The sequence below is a fragment of the Vanessa tameamea genome, chromosome 18 (genome assembly GCF_037043105.1).
Source record: "Vanessa tameamea isolate UH-Manoa-2023 chromosome 18, ilVanTame1 primary haplotype, whole genome shotgun sequence".
NCBI lineage: Eukaryota > Metazoa > Arthropoda > Insecta > Lepidoptera > Nymphalidae > Vanessa > Vanessa tameamea.
The window spans coordinates 4,205,974-4,219,106 of NC_087326.1; the positions used below are offsets into that span (position 1 = coordinate 4,205,974).

Genomic DNA, 13,133 nt, shown 5'->3' on the forward strand with positions numbered 1-13,133 from the left:
TTTATAAGAGAGTACACAGGTACGGTGTCTTCCTAGGTATAGCCTGATCTGTTCTGTAGTCTGTTCTGACCCCATTTTGTACACATTACAAATATAAATATGTGCAACACCAATGGAAAACTTATGACTCGTAGGACATTAGTCCAGACTAACTTCGGGTAAGCACTTGAAAATTGAGATCAAGTTGGGTGGTGTATTTATTTATACACATGTATACCGTAAACTAAACGTATTAAATTTTAATAATACAAAAGAAATCAATACTATGAAACATACAGACCAGTACCAATGTACATATATATGTATAATCAATACATAATGTCGTTCTATTAATATGAAATTTAAAAAAAAAATTCAAATTTATGTGCACACAAAATTATTTAGCAAATGAAGTTAATTATTTGTGGTTCGTTGTTTCTGCCTAAGGCGTTAACTTTTGAAAATTATTTCGCAAACTTACGTACATATATAATGTGATAACGGCACCGATAACAGATGGTTGGCTCCGAAAACACCCGAAGCGACCTATAACGATGCTTTAAATTGTCGCAAATACAACGAAATAATATACTTTATTGCCAGCCATCATTTAAAATACGAAAAGTATTTTTATTATAAAGATAAGTGGTCACCACCGCCCATAGACACTATACAGGCGCTTTAAGAAATATTAACCATTTCTTACATCACTAATACGCTACCAACCTTGGTAACTAAGATGTTATGTCCCTTGTGCCTGTAGTTACACTGGCTCACTCGCCCTTCATACCGGAACACAACAATACTGAGTAATGCTGTATGGCGGTAGAGTATATGATGAGCTAGTGGTACCTACCTAGACGGGCTTGCACAAATTCCTACCACCAAGTGAAAAGTAACTGAAAACTTGAACTTAAACCTATTCATTATTATGCAAAAGATTGATGTCTCGCTTTAGACGAGTTTTACTTGTTGTAATAAGTCCGTTGTGCCAAACATGACAACCAGTTTAGTCGAAGAAACGATCGCCTCCTGGCAATAAATATATGTAAATAATCACAAATTGACAAAAAAAAACCGCTGAGTTTCTTTCGCCGGTCAGCGTATTTTCTTTTCCATAAGTAAGTTTCTTTAACGTAATGCTTGTATAATGAATGAAGGAATTTGATTTAAGATGAAATGACAAAAAAAAAACATTTTCATATTGATTACGTTCGTAGATTATAATTATAAAAGCGTACTGATAACTTCTATATCAACAGTTCTTGAAATACCTTATCAAATATCTGATCATCTAGCGCTGAGTTTTGATCGGATAATACATTGTAGATATCAGTTGACGTAAGTTCAAATCATTACTATTATTAGTAATTATTAAGAATTAGTTATGCTTAAACACAATATCAAATAGGTTACAATAATAGTAACACGTCTTTGTAACGTAGGTAGGTATCTAACAGTCACTACAATAATATCTATGAATGTTAGTAGTAAATGACAGATCATTTTAAAATCTCTAGTCTCAACGGTCAACTCTTCTAGTTTCACCAGTTAATATATTTAATTTAACATTTCCCTTTCCAAGAAGTTGGATACGCTGCACATTGATGACAAACCTCACATTAAACTCCCAAGGCTAGGTATAAATGGCGCGTTTATATAAGAAAACAAGGCATTGCGGATCCATTTCACGCGAACCGACTGTAATGAGGTTGGGGAACCAGTCCCGAGTCGATAGCCGAGTACTTTAAGTTCCATCGGAATCAATATAACAAAACTGTAGGTAATCAGATCGTTCGAAATGAGCGCGGTCGCCGCCAGCCCGCGGCCTCAATTACGGCATTAAAATTATTATTTTATTTCCATTTTTATTTATTATTCGCATTATTATATTGTGTGGAGTTATTATCGGTGAAATGTTTCGTTCGGATAAACGCTTCGTTGGGAACGACACGCAACCTTCCCGCAACGCTCCGTTTTAGGGTACTTTCGGTCGATTCCGATTTTAATACTTTTTCTTTGCAGAACATCGTCCTCGATCCTTACGCTTAACTTTGATTAACTTCGATGTTTGTTTTTCATTGAATATGTAAAATTTACATTAAAGAATTATGATTTAATTATTTCATAATGAACCTTAAACGCGTATACGAAATAAATGTTCCTCAAATCGTCAATAGCTTGTATTAAAACTTCATCAATTCCTACAGAACCCTCCAAATCCATATCGATAAATGTATCCCTATAAGTAACTTAACATATTATACCACTTTCTCATGGTTCACGACTGCTACCGAATTCCGTGTTTATTTTTTTTCATCTTGACCGCAATTTGATTTAAACGCTTTATCAATAAACATAAGACGATTTTGGTAATACGAAATCAACGTTAGGTGCGTAGGTAAATAACTTCCCTGAGATATGATTATATTGTTATCGTTGAACAAAGTAAACAGCTGCAAGCATCGATAAGTAGGATAGAGTTAGCACAATGTGCGCTAATTCCAACTCAAACAGATTCAGTAACGCATTCGTCTTCGACGTCGTTTGTCGAAATCTGTCGCGTGATTTTATGATAAAACTCTAACTGTACTCCGATAAAAGACTCGTCTATATGTGATATTGTATTGTATATGTCAATAAAAGTGACCGGAATTTTACTATAACTTAACACTTAGGACGTCGTAATATTTATCTCCGCTCGGAGCTATCTGCCCTTAGGGTCAGTATGTTTTTCTATTGTAACTGCTTTTCATTGGAAATCATTTACAAACAATTTTTGTACTTATGGAGAGCGAATTGTACATATATGTATGTCCTTGTGTATTGTTTATTAGTCATTGTTACATCAGAGCCAAGATGAGCCAATAGTTAGACCACGTGAATCTTAACCGAAGATTTTGGGTTCAATCTTGTGCTCAAAAGTAATGGAGAGGAAATATATCAATGTCAGATGAAAATCAGCCTTTACCAACACTTCTCATTGGAGCAGCGTGAAATAAGCAGAAGACCTTAGCCCAGCAGTGGATTTATTTAAATTTTTTATAGTTACTTTAGCTTAGAATTCTATTATCATGACAGTTTTTAAAATATCTCCATTTCCGAAGCAACGATATGAAAAGTAAAGGAATTTATCGATCGGAACCATTAAAAACGGACACGCTTATTGTTTAAACAAATAAGGAATGAACTCAACAGCATTCTCAGAAGATTCCCGAACCAATACTAGCCGCGATACAAACAGAAGGACACACCATTGATTAACGCCTTCATCAAACCCATGCAAAGGACTTTACACCCAATCGTATAATATATGAGCACCATATTAGAATGTCATAAAATTTTGGACAGATAGCAATGAATGAGCCATACTTAGAAAAGTGCTACTTTATGTTAAAGTTACCGAACGTTAGACGTAATCTTTACCGGCCGTAAATTTGTTTTACGACGAATATTGAATCCTAATCCGAAACGATATTGTCAACATCATTTGAAGATAAAGCTTTCAGTGAAATCGCTGCATCTTTCCACGATATATACTAAGTTATATTTGTTATAGAAATCGTAATCGTCTCTACGCGAGCAGCTTTTATGAGCCGTAATCAAATAGAAACTTGTAATGAAAGATGTCGTGTACGCTCAGCTTGTTTGATATTCAAAGCAAATACACCAGTAATAAAATATTGAACATTAAGTTGTTAATATCGTCGAATATATACCAGTGCGAAAGCGTGATTTAAAAAATATTAAGTATTCGTGTTAATCACACATGTACGAAGAGCACTGATGTGTCTCTTTAACTATTATTTGATTTGTTAAATTTCTTTGAATACATACATATTATAGAATAGAAATATTATATTTGTCTGATGATATTAAAACTACATTCGAAATTTGAACAAAAACAAAATAAAAGTGCGCGTTCCCGCAGGCTACGTGATGTATACGTTCGCGCATCCTCACTCCCTGGAACATTTATTAGCGGTATCCGTCACGACCAGCTTTGTCCACACATTAGCAGAGTTAGCACCAGGATCCCAGCTACCTGCGTATTTACCTAGACCGAACTACGTATTTGTCTAGATATCCACACTTATCTGGCGTTTCACGAACCTATTGCGACATTCATTTGTGCAATGTCTTGTTGACGGTGTAGGGAAATCTGCCTTTAGGTTTGCGTAAGCGACGAAGGAATTGTTGATTGTACAAGATGCATATTTAACTAATAAACTTACTTATTCTATGGCATAATCGTTCAACGTGTATAGGAAATACTATAAAAGCGACTTGAACGACTTCATATAATTCCGTCAGATACTTTTATGAATCTTATTTCAATGTTAACAAATACAGTCATCATAAAACTGTATAAAAGTGAACAAAGACGAACACAAAACGATATCATAGAGGGAGATAGTTCCCGAGTGTGTCACAATGTTGCGGTATTAACTGCTGCAGTAACATTAACATTAGCGCACATAAAATAACCGCCAATAAGTCGAAGCACACATCAAACCGTCGACAAAGCAACAGGTTCTTGGCTCGACAAACACACGATGTTTACATTACGATCCTGGGTCTTCATTTAATAATTCTCGGGAACTAAAAGCCTTTGAACATTTCATCAGATGACCCTCGCTGTTTGCACACACTCCTGCGTCGAGATGCTAATGTGGACACAAGGACTTGTATCGCCGATCGGCCTCCGATGCTTTTATTGTTAGCTATCCCTTCGAATAGCTCGGCTCCTTCTATTTCACTGTTGTCCTTCACTGTTCGATCTTCAGTGATATCTTCTTTAAACATTCCATCTAACACTTTTTTGTTCGATTACTTTTTTTTTGATAAAAAAATATCTTCTAAATTAAACTGATTTAATTACATTTAAGTAACGACGCAATCGGTAAGTCTATTCGTCAACGTCGAATAGACAAGCCAGGAAGCTACTACAACTGTTCAAAATGAGCCAAGTGTTTGAGCAAAACAAAAGGTGATAAGGAGAGGTAAATAACCTGACCCATTGACGGCGTGACGCCGCGCCGTCACCGGCACACATCACAGCGCACTGGACGCAGCGCGCCGCTAACTCATGCCTAACAGCTGTTTAACGCTTCAAATACTCGCTAAAATATTTTCAGCGTCGATTACGTACCAACTAAATATTCACTTCTTTGCGTTTACTAGCTCTACTATGAGACAAAGAGATTAAAGTCTACCTACTTCAATGAGGTATTTTTTAATTATTCCGATTTGAAATCCGCTTAATGAGGCGACTTAAACACAATTCGTTCGACAATTTGTAATAGATGTCACTTAAAATAAACCGACACATTGAATTCGATCACTTAATTTTATTCAAAATACCGCAACAGCGGTAAGTAAAAAGAGATCGTGTCGCTTATTGTGATGATAATTATTTTGGAAAACAAAAACTAGAAAGCGGTCGGTCAAAGATACCTATCTGTTAATTATTGTCACCAAAATGGCGGACGCTATTGTAAATGATTCAAAATGGCGGAGTAACAAATCAGTGAGTTTCATGTACATTCGTTTGATTGACGCGTGCCAGATAGCACGGCGTTAATATACCTTAATATATATTTATTTATGCATAGAAAGCGCAAATAAAAACGAGTTCTTTCGAATTAGAATCGAGATAAATCTGTGCTTGCATAGTCGTACACGTGACGCAAGACGGCCGACAACATCGATGAGCAATTAATAGAGTGCGCAGGAACATCGGTCCGTAGGGCTATTAACACAATATTTGACATTGGAAAATATCGAAATCGTTGAGACAATTTCGAAGCGTAGCAACGCGAGGCGTTTAAATATTGACGTTTCTCACGAGCGTCGCCGGCGGACGCGGCTCGTGCCTGTAACACACCTCAATGCTTTACTAGCCCTATTCCTTCCGCTTTTCACACAAATAGGTAATAATCGATTGGTTTTATTGCGTGCTATGTGTAGGCGCGCCCGCTCCGCCGCCGGGGTGATACTTCGAAGAATCTTTTAAAATGTAACATGTCGTATTCCTTCGAAGTCAATGCGAGGCGTCGCGCTAAGTGGATGGTCAAACTAAAACATAACTTTGCTTACATAAATATATGTATTGAACTCTTTCCGATCACTCTGAGTGATCAAATGACACATTGCATTAATATTTTGTAAAACTTGAATTTGTCATGTAAACGTCAAGGATCGCTTTTGTTTACATTACTCAGTTCCGTAAACTGTAAACAACCATCATTGCATATAAAAAGCCTTTGTGATTCTCGTTTATTTGAGCTGAGTCATTGCGAAGGTACAAATCGCAAATCCGCGAATTCGTCGCGACTTCGTGTACTTTTAGATGAATAAGGAAGTTTGCTTGATGATAAAATTTAACGTAAAAAAAAAAAAAATTAAAGGTTACATTTTAAATTAGTTTATTTAATTTTCTGTATTGAATTATGTCGAACGGATGTGACGTGCTTAAGAGTATTTGAATAAATCACCTTATTAGGCATTCTCCTTTTGTCAGTTCCCGTATACAAAGTAATTATGACGTCTTTAGATATCTCTGATTTATATTTTCAATGTTATTTCTTCTATCCTTGCCTATAGTTTTCCTTATATTTTAAAGGCTATTTCCTTCACTAATCTAAAATTAACATAAGTATATCTGACTTTATCAGTGATTAATACGTAAAATTAAGTTGTATTAGTTAAAACACCTGATAGGTAACAGTGGATATAGACAGTATCACTGTGGTCTGTAAATGAAAGAAAACCGGCAAAGTACAATACGAACTCTCGAACTGAGGGTTCCGTAGCACCGCAAACAGACACTGATGTAACAAATTTTACAATTTTGGAATGTTTTCCTATACTTGTTTTACAAGAAATTAGTTCTTGACAAGTTTCATGATTCTAGGTCAACGGGTAGTATAGGTATATTCCCTATAGGATTTGATTCTTTGCCAATGTATGGGAAATGCGACATAAACGGCCATATCTTTTGATTGCGTAAACAGGTTTAATATTTTCACAGCTCCAAGGGACCGCAGACCTTAATATTCGGCATTAATTTTAACTTTAAACCTCCACCCGTTCCTGAGACAAGGGTCTTGACGGACAGAAAAACAGACAACGAAGTGATCATCATAAGGGTTCCTTTTTTCCTGTTGAAGTATAGAACCCTAGTAATCATAACATCGTCCAAACGGACAAATAAAACCAATACCAATATATATAACTGATGTAGGTTTATAGGCAATTAAAATGGCTACTAAATATGTAATATATTTACAATTATCTATGAACATTGTAGTTTATTTCGTAACGCATGAGACAATGGCATATGCGGTGTATCGTTAAAGGTTACACCGAAGTTTAATTACTGAGGGTTTGTGGTGCTCGTAAACGTTGGACCAGGAAACTAATGCCATAACCGCAGATAGGTCACCTAACGAAACGGATACCACTTTGTAACTGTACCCGATGATAAAATTAACTTATATTAATTTTTTTTTTCTAACCAAGACGAAGGCATCTGGTATTATCTATAATTTTTTTAATGTTTATATATTTCATAAGTTACTTAATAAACCTCTTAGACTTAAAAGAATACAAATTTGGCTTGAAAGAGCACTCCACATTTAATCAAGTTGATTTAATCAATAAAGATCAACTTTTTTTAAACAACGTATTGTTTTTTTATACAAAAATATTGTCATAATAAATACCCTTGCCATAAATTTAAATGATGGGTAGCTGGCAATGTTTATAAATCTTCCTTCGCCCAAAGAACGAGCAGAGCTGTTATCAATCACATATCGATGTCGGTCCAGTAGGCATGTATTGTCGCGTATCGACAATCGACATCATTAATTTAATTTGAATATTTCTGACTGATATCGATTTGACATTTGACATGGACAACGAGTGTATTGTTTTAGATTAATATTTTAATACCGCTAAAGACAAGGTTAAAATCATCATTTGACTTTGTCAAACTATGCGACGTTATCGCCAAGAAACTGGGAGGCGTTTTATTGTTCCGCAGCCGCAGATTTCCATTTTTGTGAACTAGCCTTATGACAATTGTTTAATTTCCAATTTGTGGTATCGGCTATAAAGTCGCTCTTACTCAATAAAATAACAAATATTAATTATAATATTATAAATTATACTTAACGGTATTTATAAATTATTGTTTTAATCATTTTTAAAAATCATCTTAGTTAAAACTACCTACTGTTAAATTTAAGTAGATATACCAATTACAAACAAAAAAAAAATGTTTCCATCCATCAATTTGATTTCAATAAGAAATTAGTATACCTATTATTTGTAGAAAAAATAAAAGAAAGGCTAAGTATGGTAATTTTAAATTGAACGACAAAATCATTACCAAAGTTACTCAAAAAATACGGGTTATCCAATAATGAGTGTGTTTTATTTTTTTAAAAAAAAAACAACCACAGAGTATATTTTACATTAGCCTTCGAAAAGTCACCCATCAAAACAAACAGGCAAAATCAATATGAACCCTTCCCGATAGCGTTCAAATAACGTCACGTCGATTTAAATAAGGCATAAAAAAAAAGTCGTTTAATATTGACGACAGAGCTTTTTATATAAAAGAACGTGTCATTCGTCTGTCCGTAACGTATCGAAAAAGTCTAAACATTTCACCCATCGAACAAGCAAATTTAATTTTTGTTTTTTTATTTTTTATAAGACGAAGAAATGCTATCGTACGTTTATAATTTAAACTGAATTATGTTATACGGAATAGTATTTTGTAACTAATTTAATGTAAATAATAGTACAAATTAAAAAAAAATTGCTTTAAAAAAAGTTTTCATAATGTTACGAGAAATTTTATTTTATTTATGACATACTAGACGAAAAAATGCTGATTCTGTACATGTTTATAATTTAAAAAATCAAATGAATGTAAAAGTTAATATAACGAATAATTTCGTAACAAATTTATTGTATATATACTGATATAACATGAAACTTATAAAACTTAACATAATCAATAAAATCGTTTAAAGAACAGATAAAGTTGTAGGACGTTCGTAGTATAGTTTGATGGAATCTAACCGATCTGTCAACCATCATTGTATTATGTTAATATATAGGTTTATTCACATCAACCCACGTTTGAATAAATCATAACAATTCCATCGTGAATCTAAATTGTTATTGTGATTTATTTAAGATGTTATCATTAGATTACTGACATGATATTTTTTTACTGAACTTCTGACGTAAGATGTTATTAAAGAAGGGTTAATCTAAAGATAAGTAGGTAAAATATATATACTACAACAGATATGAAAGCTAAGCATTTAATAATTATCTAAGTTTATCTTTCTAGCTCATAAAATTCTACATACGAAAAAATAGATAAAAAGTATAAAAAGGTATTTAAAAAAAACTCCTTACTTCTTTTTTCAAAGTTATTCCGCAATTCCAAATCTGTAACAAAATGATTTATTTTAATTTATTTAATAGTATTAAACAAAACAACATTAAACTCAGTGATGATGTTATAAAAATAAAAAGATACAAATGGTCACACTTTCTTCGTGTTTCCGATTAAAGAGCCGCACCCCGCAGCGCGGGCGCATCTTATTTACAAACAATCGCAGCTTAACTCGCATTCGCCTTTATTAATTTCCTAATACTACCTGAATACTTCAACACAATAAACATATTAACTGTACTCTTTCATTCTATATAAATAAATACGCGAAAATTAAACGCAGAACAAATATGTTATTAACTGATTTGTTTCAAATCCTTAGGCTCGAAACAATAATATAATATAAATCTCCACAGGTAATAAATTTAATATGAATGTCAATCTCAATATATTTTTACTGGTCTCTCATAATAATAATATGACCCGTTCGATTACGCCGTCATAATACAGATTATAATATTTTATTCCGACATTCCCAGTATGATATTAAAGAATTACTCATCCAAATCAGATAATACGAAATACGCATCGAACACGATAATTAATGAATAATCTCAGATGGTATGACATGAAAGTAAGATCGTACTTAAAAATACCAAGCTCACATGCTTCGAATTATTGATAAATCAAAGGAGTTCTCGATGAAAGAGGCACTAAATCAAAGGCTTCATATTTTGACGTATAGCGCACGCCTCCCGGTCACACTGTTTCCGCTAGATGGCGCGATAACCACCTGTCAAACGGAGCTGTCATTACCTTATTAATGGCCATTGGTCATCATTTTGATAGTTAACAAAATTGTGTCATTATTAAATTACTAAAATGTGTGTCAAATATTCCTTATAAATGAGTACAAGTAACTTATAACGTCTTTTTTAAGGATAAGTTAAGATATATATTTCAATGAAAGTGAGTAATACTGTAATTAGACATATCAGCGACATAACAGTATTTCAAAGAACAATGGTTCACCCACGCAACGTCTGGCGTGAATCTTACATTTGCAAATTCATTCTAATTTGCATTTACAGATGTAAATATAATTCCGCATCCGAATGCACTCGGAACCGTGTTAAAAACACAGGCCAGAATTAACACTTTCGCTATTATCCTTAAAAAAACCTACAAACGAAACCAAAGATTGTCCAAACGAAAACGTATCAAATAAAATTCGACTTAACTCCAGTAAATCAAGGTTGAAAATGATTATGTATGAAGTGACTTTGGCTGTTTTGAATTGTGAGTTTTTTTTAAAAGACCACACACGGTCGGCGTCAGCCCCTAGAACAACACCATATCACTTAGTACACTTTACAGGTATATCTAGTAGCGTTAAAGAATCACGTCTTTAATTTGATAGACGCTGTCCTTTAGTCTGTGGTTCAAATAAGAACGCATTCCAAATTTGAAATGTTGTTTATAATAAACATTATGACTGCTTCATCAAGAAGTGATTCTTCAAACATGAATAATGAATTCAAATCGCGTTTAATGAAATGGAAATATTATTTATCTTTAATTAAGGTCACAAAAGAAATTATAATCAATATTTGTGGTGGACATTAATAAATTATGATCAGTGATTTAATTTAAACTGTTAACAGGTTTAATTGCTATGAGGAGAATTATTTGACATTTTAAGATTGCGTTTTTTTTTTTAATTTATTAATTAAAAAGCATTTTTTTAACAATTTCTAATACTTATTTGGGATTGGTATATTAAGACGAATTAAATTACTTTAAGTATACACCATACAATGGTGCTCAACGGAAGCTCATAGGCATTTCTAACATAAAGAATATAGATAACATAATCCTAGCCAAGAAATTCGTAATATATTAACCAAAACAGGAAATGTCCCAACATATAAAGAATCTTTATAGGTAACTAAAAACAAAAATACTGTGACGAATTAACAGTTTTAACTTTCCATGTGACAGGGCCGAGTTGGATAAGTGCACATGTGTAACAAACTTAACGTATAAATAAATACTTATTTTATGTACTTTAAATAAGTATTTCATTTATCACATCACAGTTCACAAATCTTGTGAAGTTTGAGTGAATTTCGAAAATGTCAGGCATGTGTAACGGAAGTGAACAGGCGCTCATACTTAATTTAATTAATTATAGTTTAAGTTTAATCTGTATATAAATACGTTAACTTCAAATTTTAACGTATTTCGTTAACTTGCTAGGGCTTTTACCACTTTTACCACCAAAAGGTAATTCCTACATAGTACCTATTATGTTACGTTTTGAAAGGATGAGTGAGCCAGTGTAACTACATACACAAGCGACACAATATCTTAGTACCCAGGATTGACGAAATTCTAACAGCGGCAATCTCTATGGGGCGGTGGTGACCATTTACCATCAGGTGACTGATTTGTCTGTCCACCTGTATATATTATTTAAAAATTAGTATGGATGGTTTTAAACTGCATTATTTCGAAAAGTCATAGATATTTAATACTTAGGTACTCAGTCATCTCTCCAAACGTCTTTATTGCATTCACGCTTTTGGGGGTGTAAAGAATAACACATAAATAAAAAAATAAAATAATTGGGCATATGTATGGCTTCTGGAACTATTAGTGATAACAAATGTTACCTCACTCTGACTTTAAATTGACTCGTTTAATTTTTGTTTATCCGCAACATGATCTTTAAAAAAAAACACTCCAAAATCCTTGACCAAAAGATGCTAATAGATTCCCAGCTACACGATATTTATTTAAATGTTCAAATATTTCTACTGTTCAAAAAAAAAACTGGAATGCACTATGGAATAAATAACCTTGAAATCAAATTAATAGAACGAATCAATTACTTATATTAAAATACGTATATATTTGTATATGTATCTATATAATGTTTCGTATCTTTATTTGTACATACGTACCCACTTATTTAGTTACAAAACATATTATTGCAAATAATATGCTACTGTATGTGGCTAAGGTTCATCTTAGTGGGCTCCGCAAAATTTTATCATTGCCTTCATTGATAAAAAAGGAAAATGGTGAATTTTGTTTATATATACATAACACAGTAAGCATTAAGTTAATCTTAACAAAATATTTTAATAAATATAACATTGAATATCTTTGTTAATAAATGGGAGCCTTTTCTTGTAATGCTCAACTAAATATATACCTCACATAATACTTATACAAGAAGTCGCAGCGTCTTTTGAAGAAGGTTTTAGGATATAATATTATTATATAAGGTGCTTGAAACACTCGCTTTTTTAAACTATTGATTAGTGTTCTTGTAAAACATAAATTAAAGCATACAAAACAAATTACCATGATAATAAATTATTGGTGTTTAGTCCATCGTTATGAAACCGTAAGGATTTTAGTAACTTTTGGAAGAGCCAAAAAGCTATTAGCCGCAGCTATTAAAAAAAATCTCTCCAGAAAAACAGTGTTCGAGAATTGTGAGAGAGAGTTTCGATGTTTGGTTAGGAGCGACTTTAATAACATTAATTACAAATCCAACAGTTTAAATAACTAAGTCGAATAATTAATTGCAAAAAAACAGATAAAAGGCCAAACATGGGGAAACTATAATTCGTCAAACGCATATTGCATACCACAATTGCATAACACAAGTAAACCCGTATTATATTAACAGAAATCGCCAATTTATATTTTTTTTTTATCA

At 33.0% G+C, this 13,133-nt stretch overlaps 1 protein-coding gene across 4 annotated transcripts in view; it reads right to left on the minus strand.

Moving 5' to 3' along the window:
* Nucleotides 1-13,133, minus strand: part of LOC113398418 (protein dead ringer) — a 111,122-nt gene that overhangs the window by 70,100 nt on the left and 27,889 nt on the right. For 3 of the 4 annotated variants that reach the window (XM_064217726.1, XM_026637173.2, XM_026637156.2), the window contains exon 2: nt 9,421-9,453. The exons of the other annotated variant lie outside the window; for it this stretch is intronic. In XM_064217726.1, coding sequence (XP_064073796.1) covers nt 9,421-9,453 — 33 coding nt within the window. The remainder of the gene's footprint in view (nt 1-9,420; nt 9,454-13,133) is intronic. 4 annotated transcript variants of the gene reach the window in all.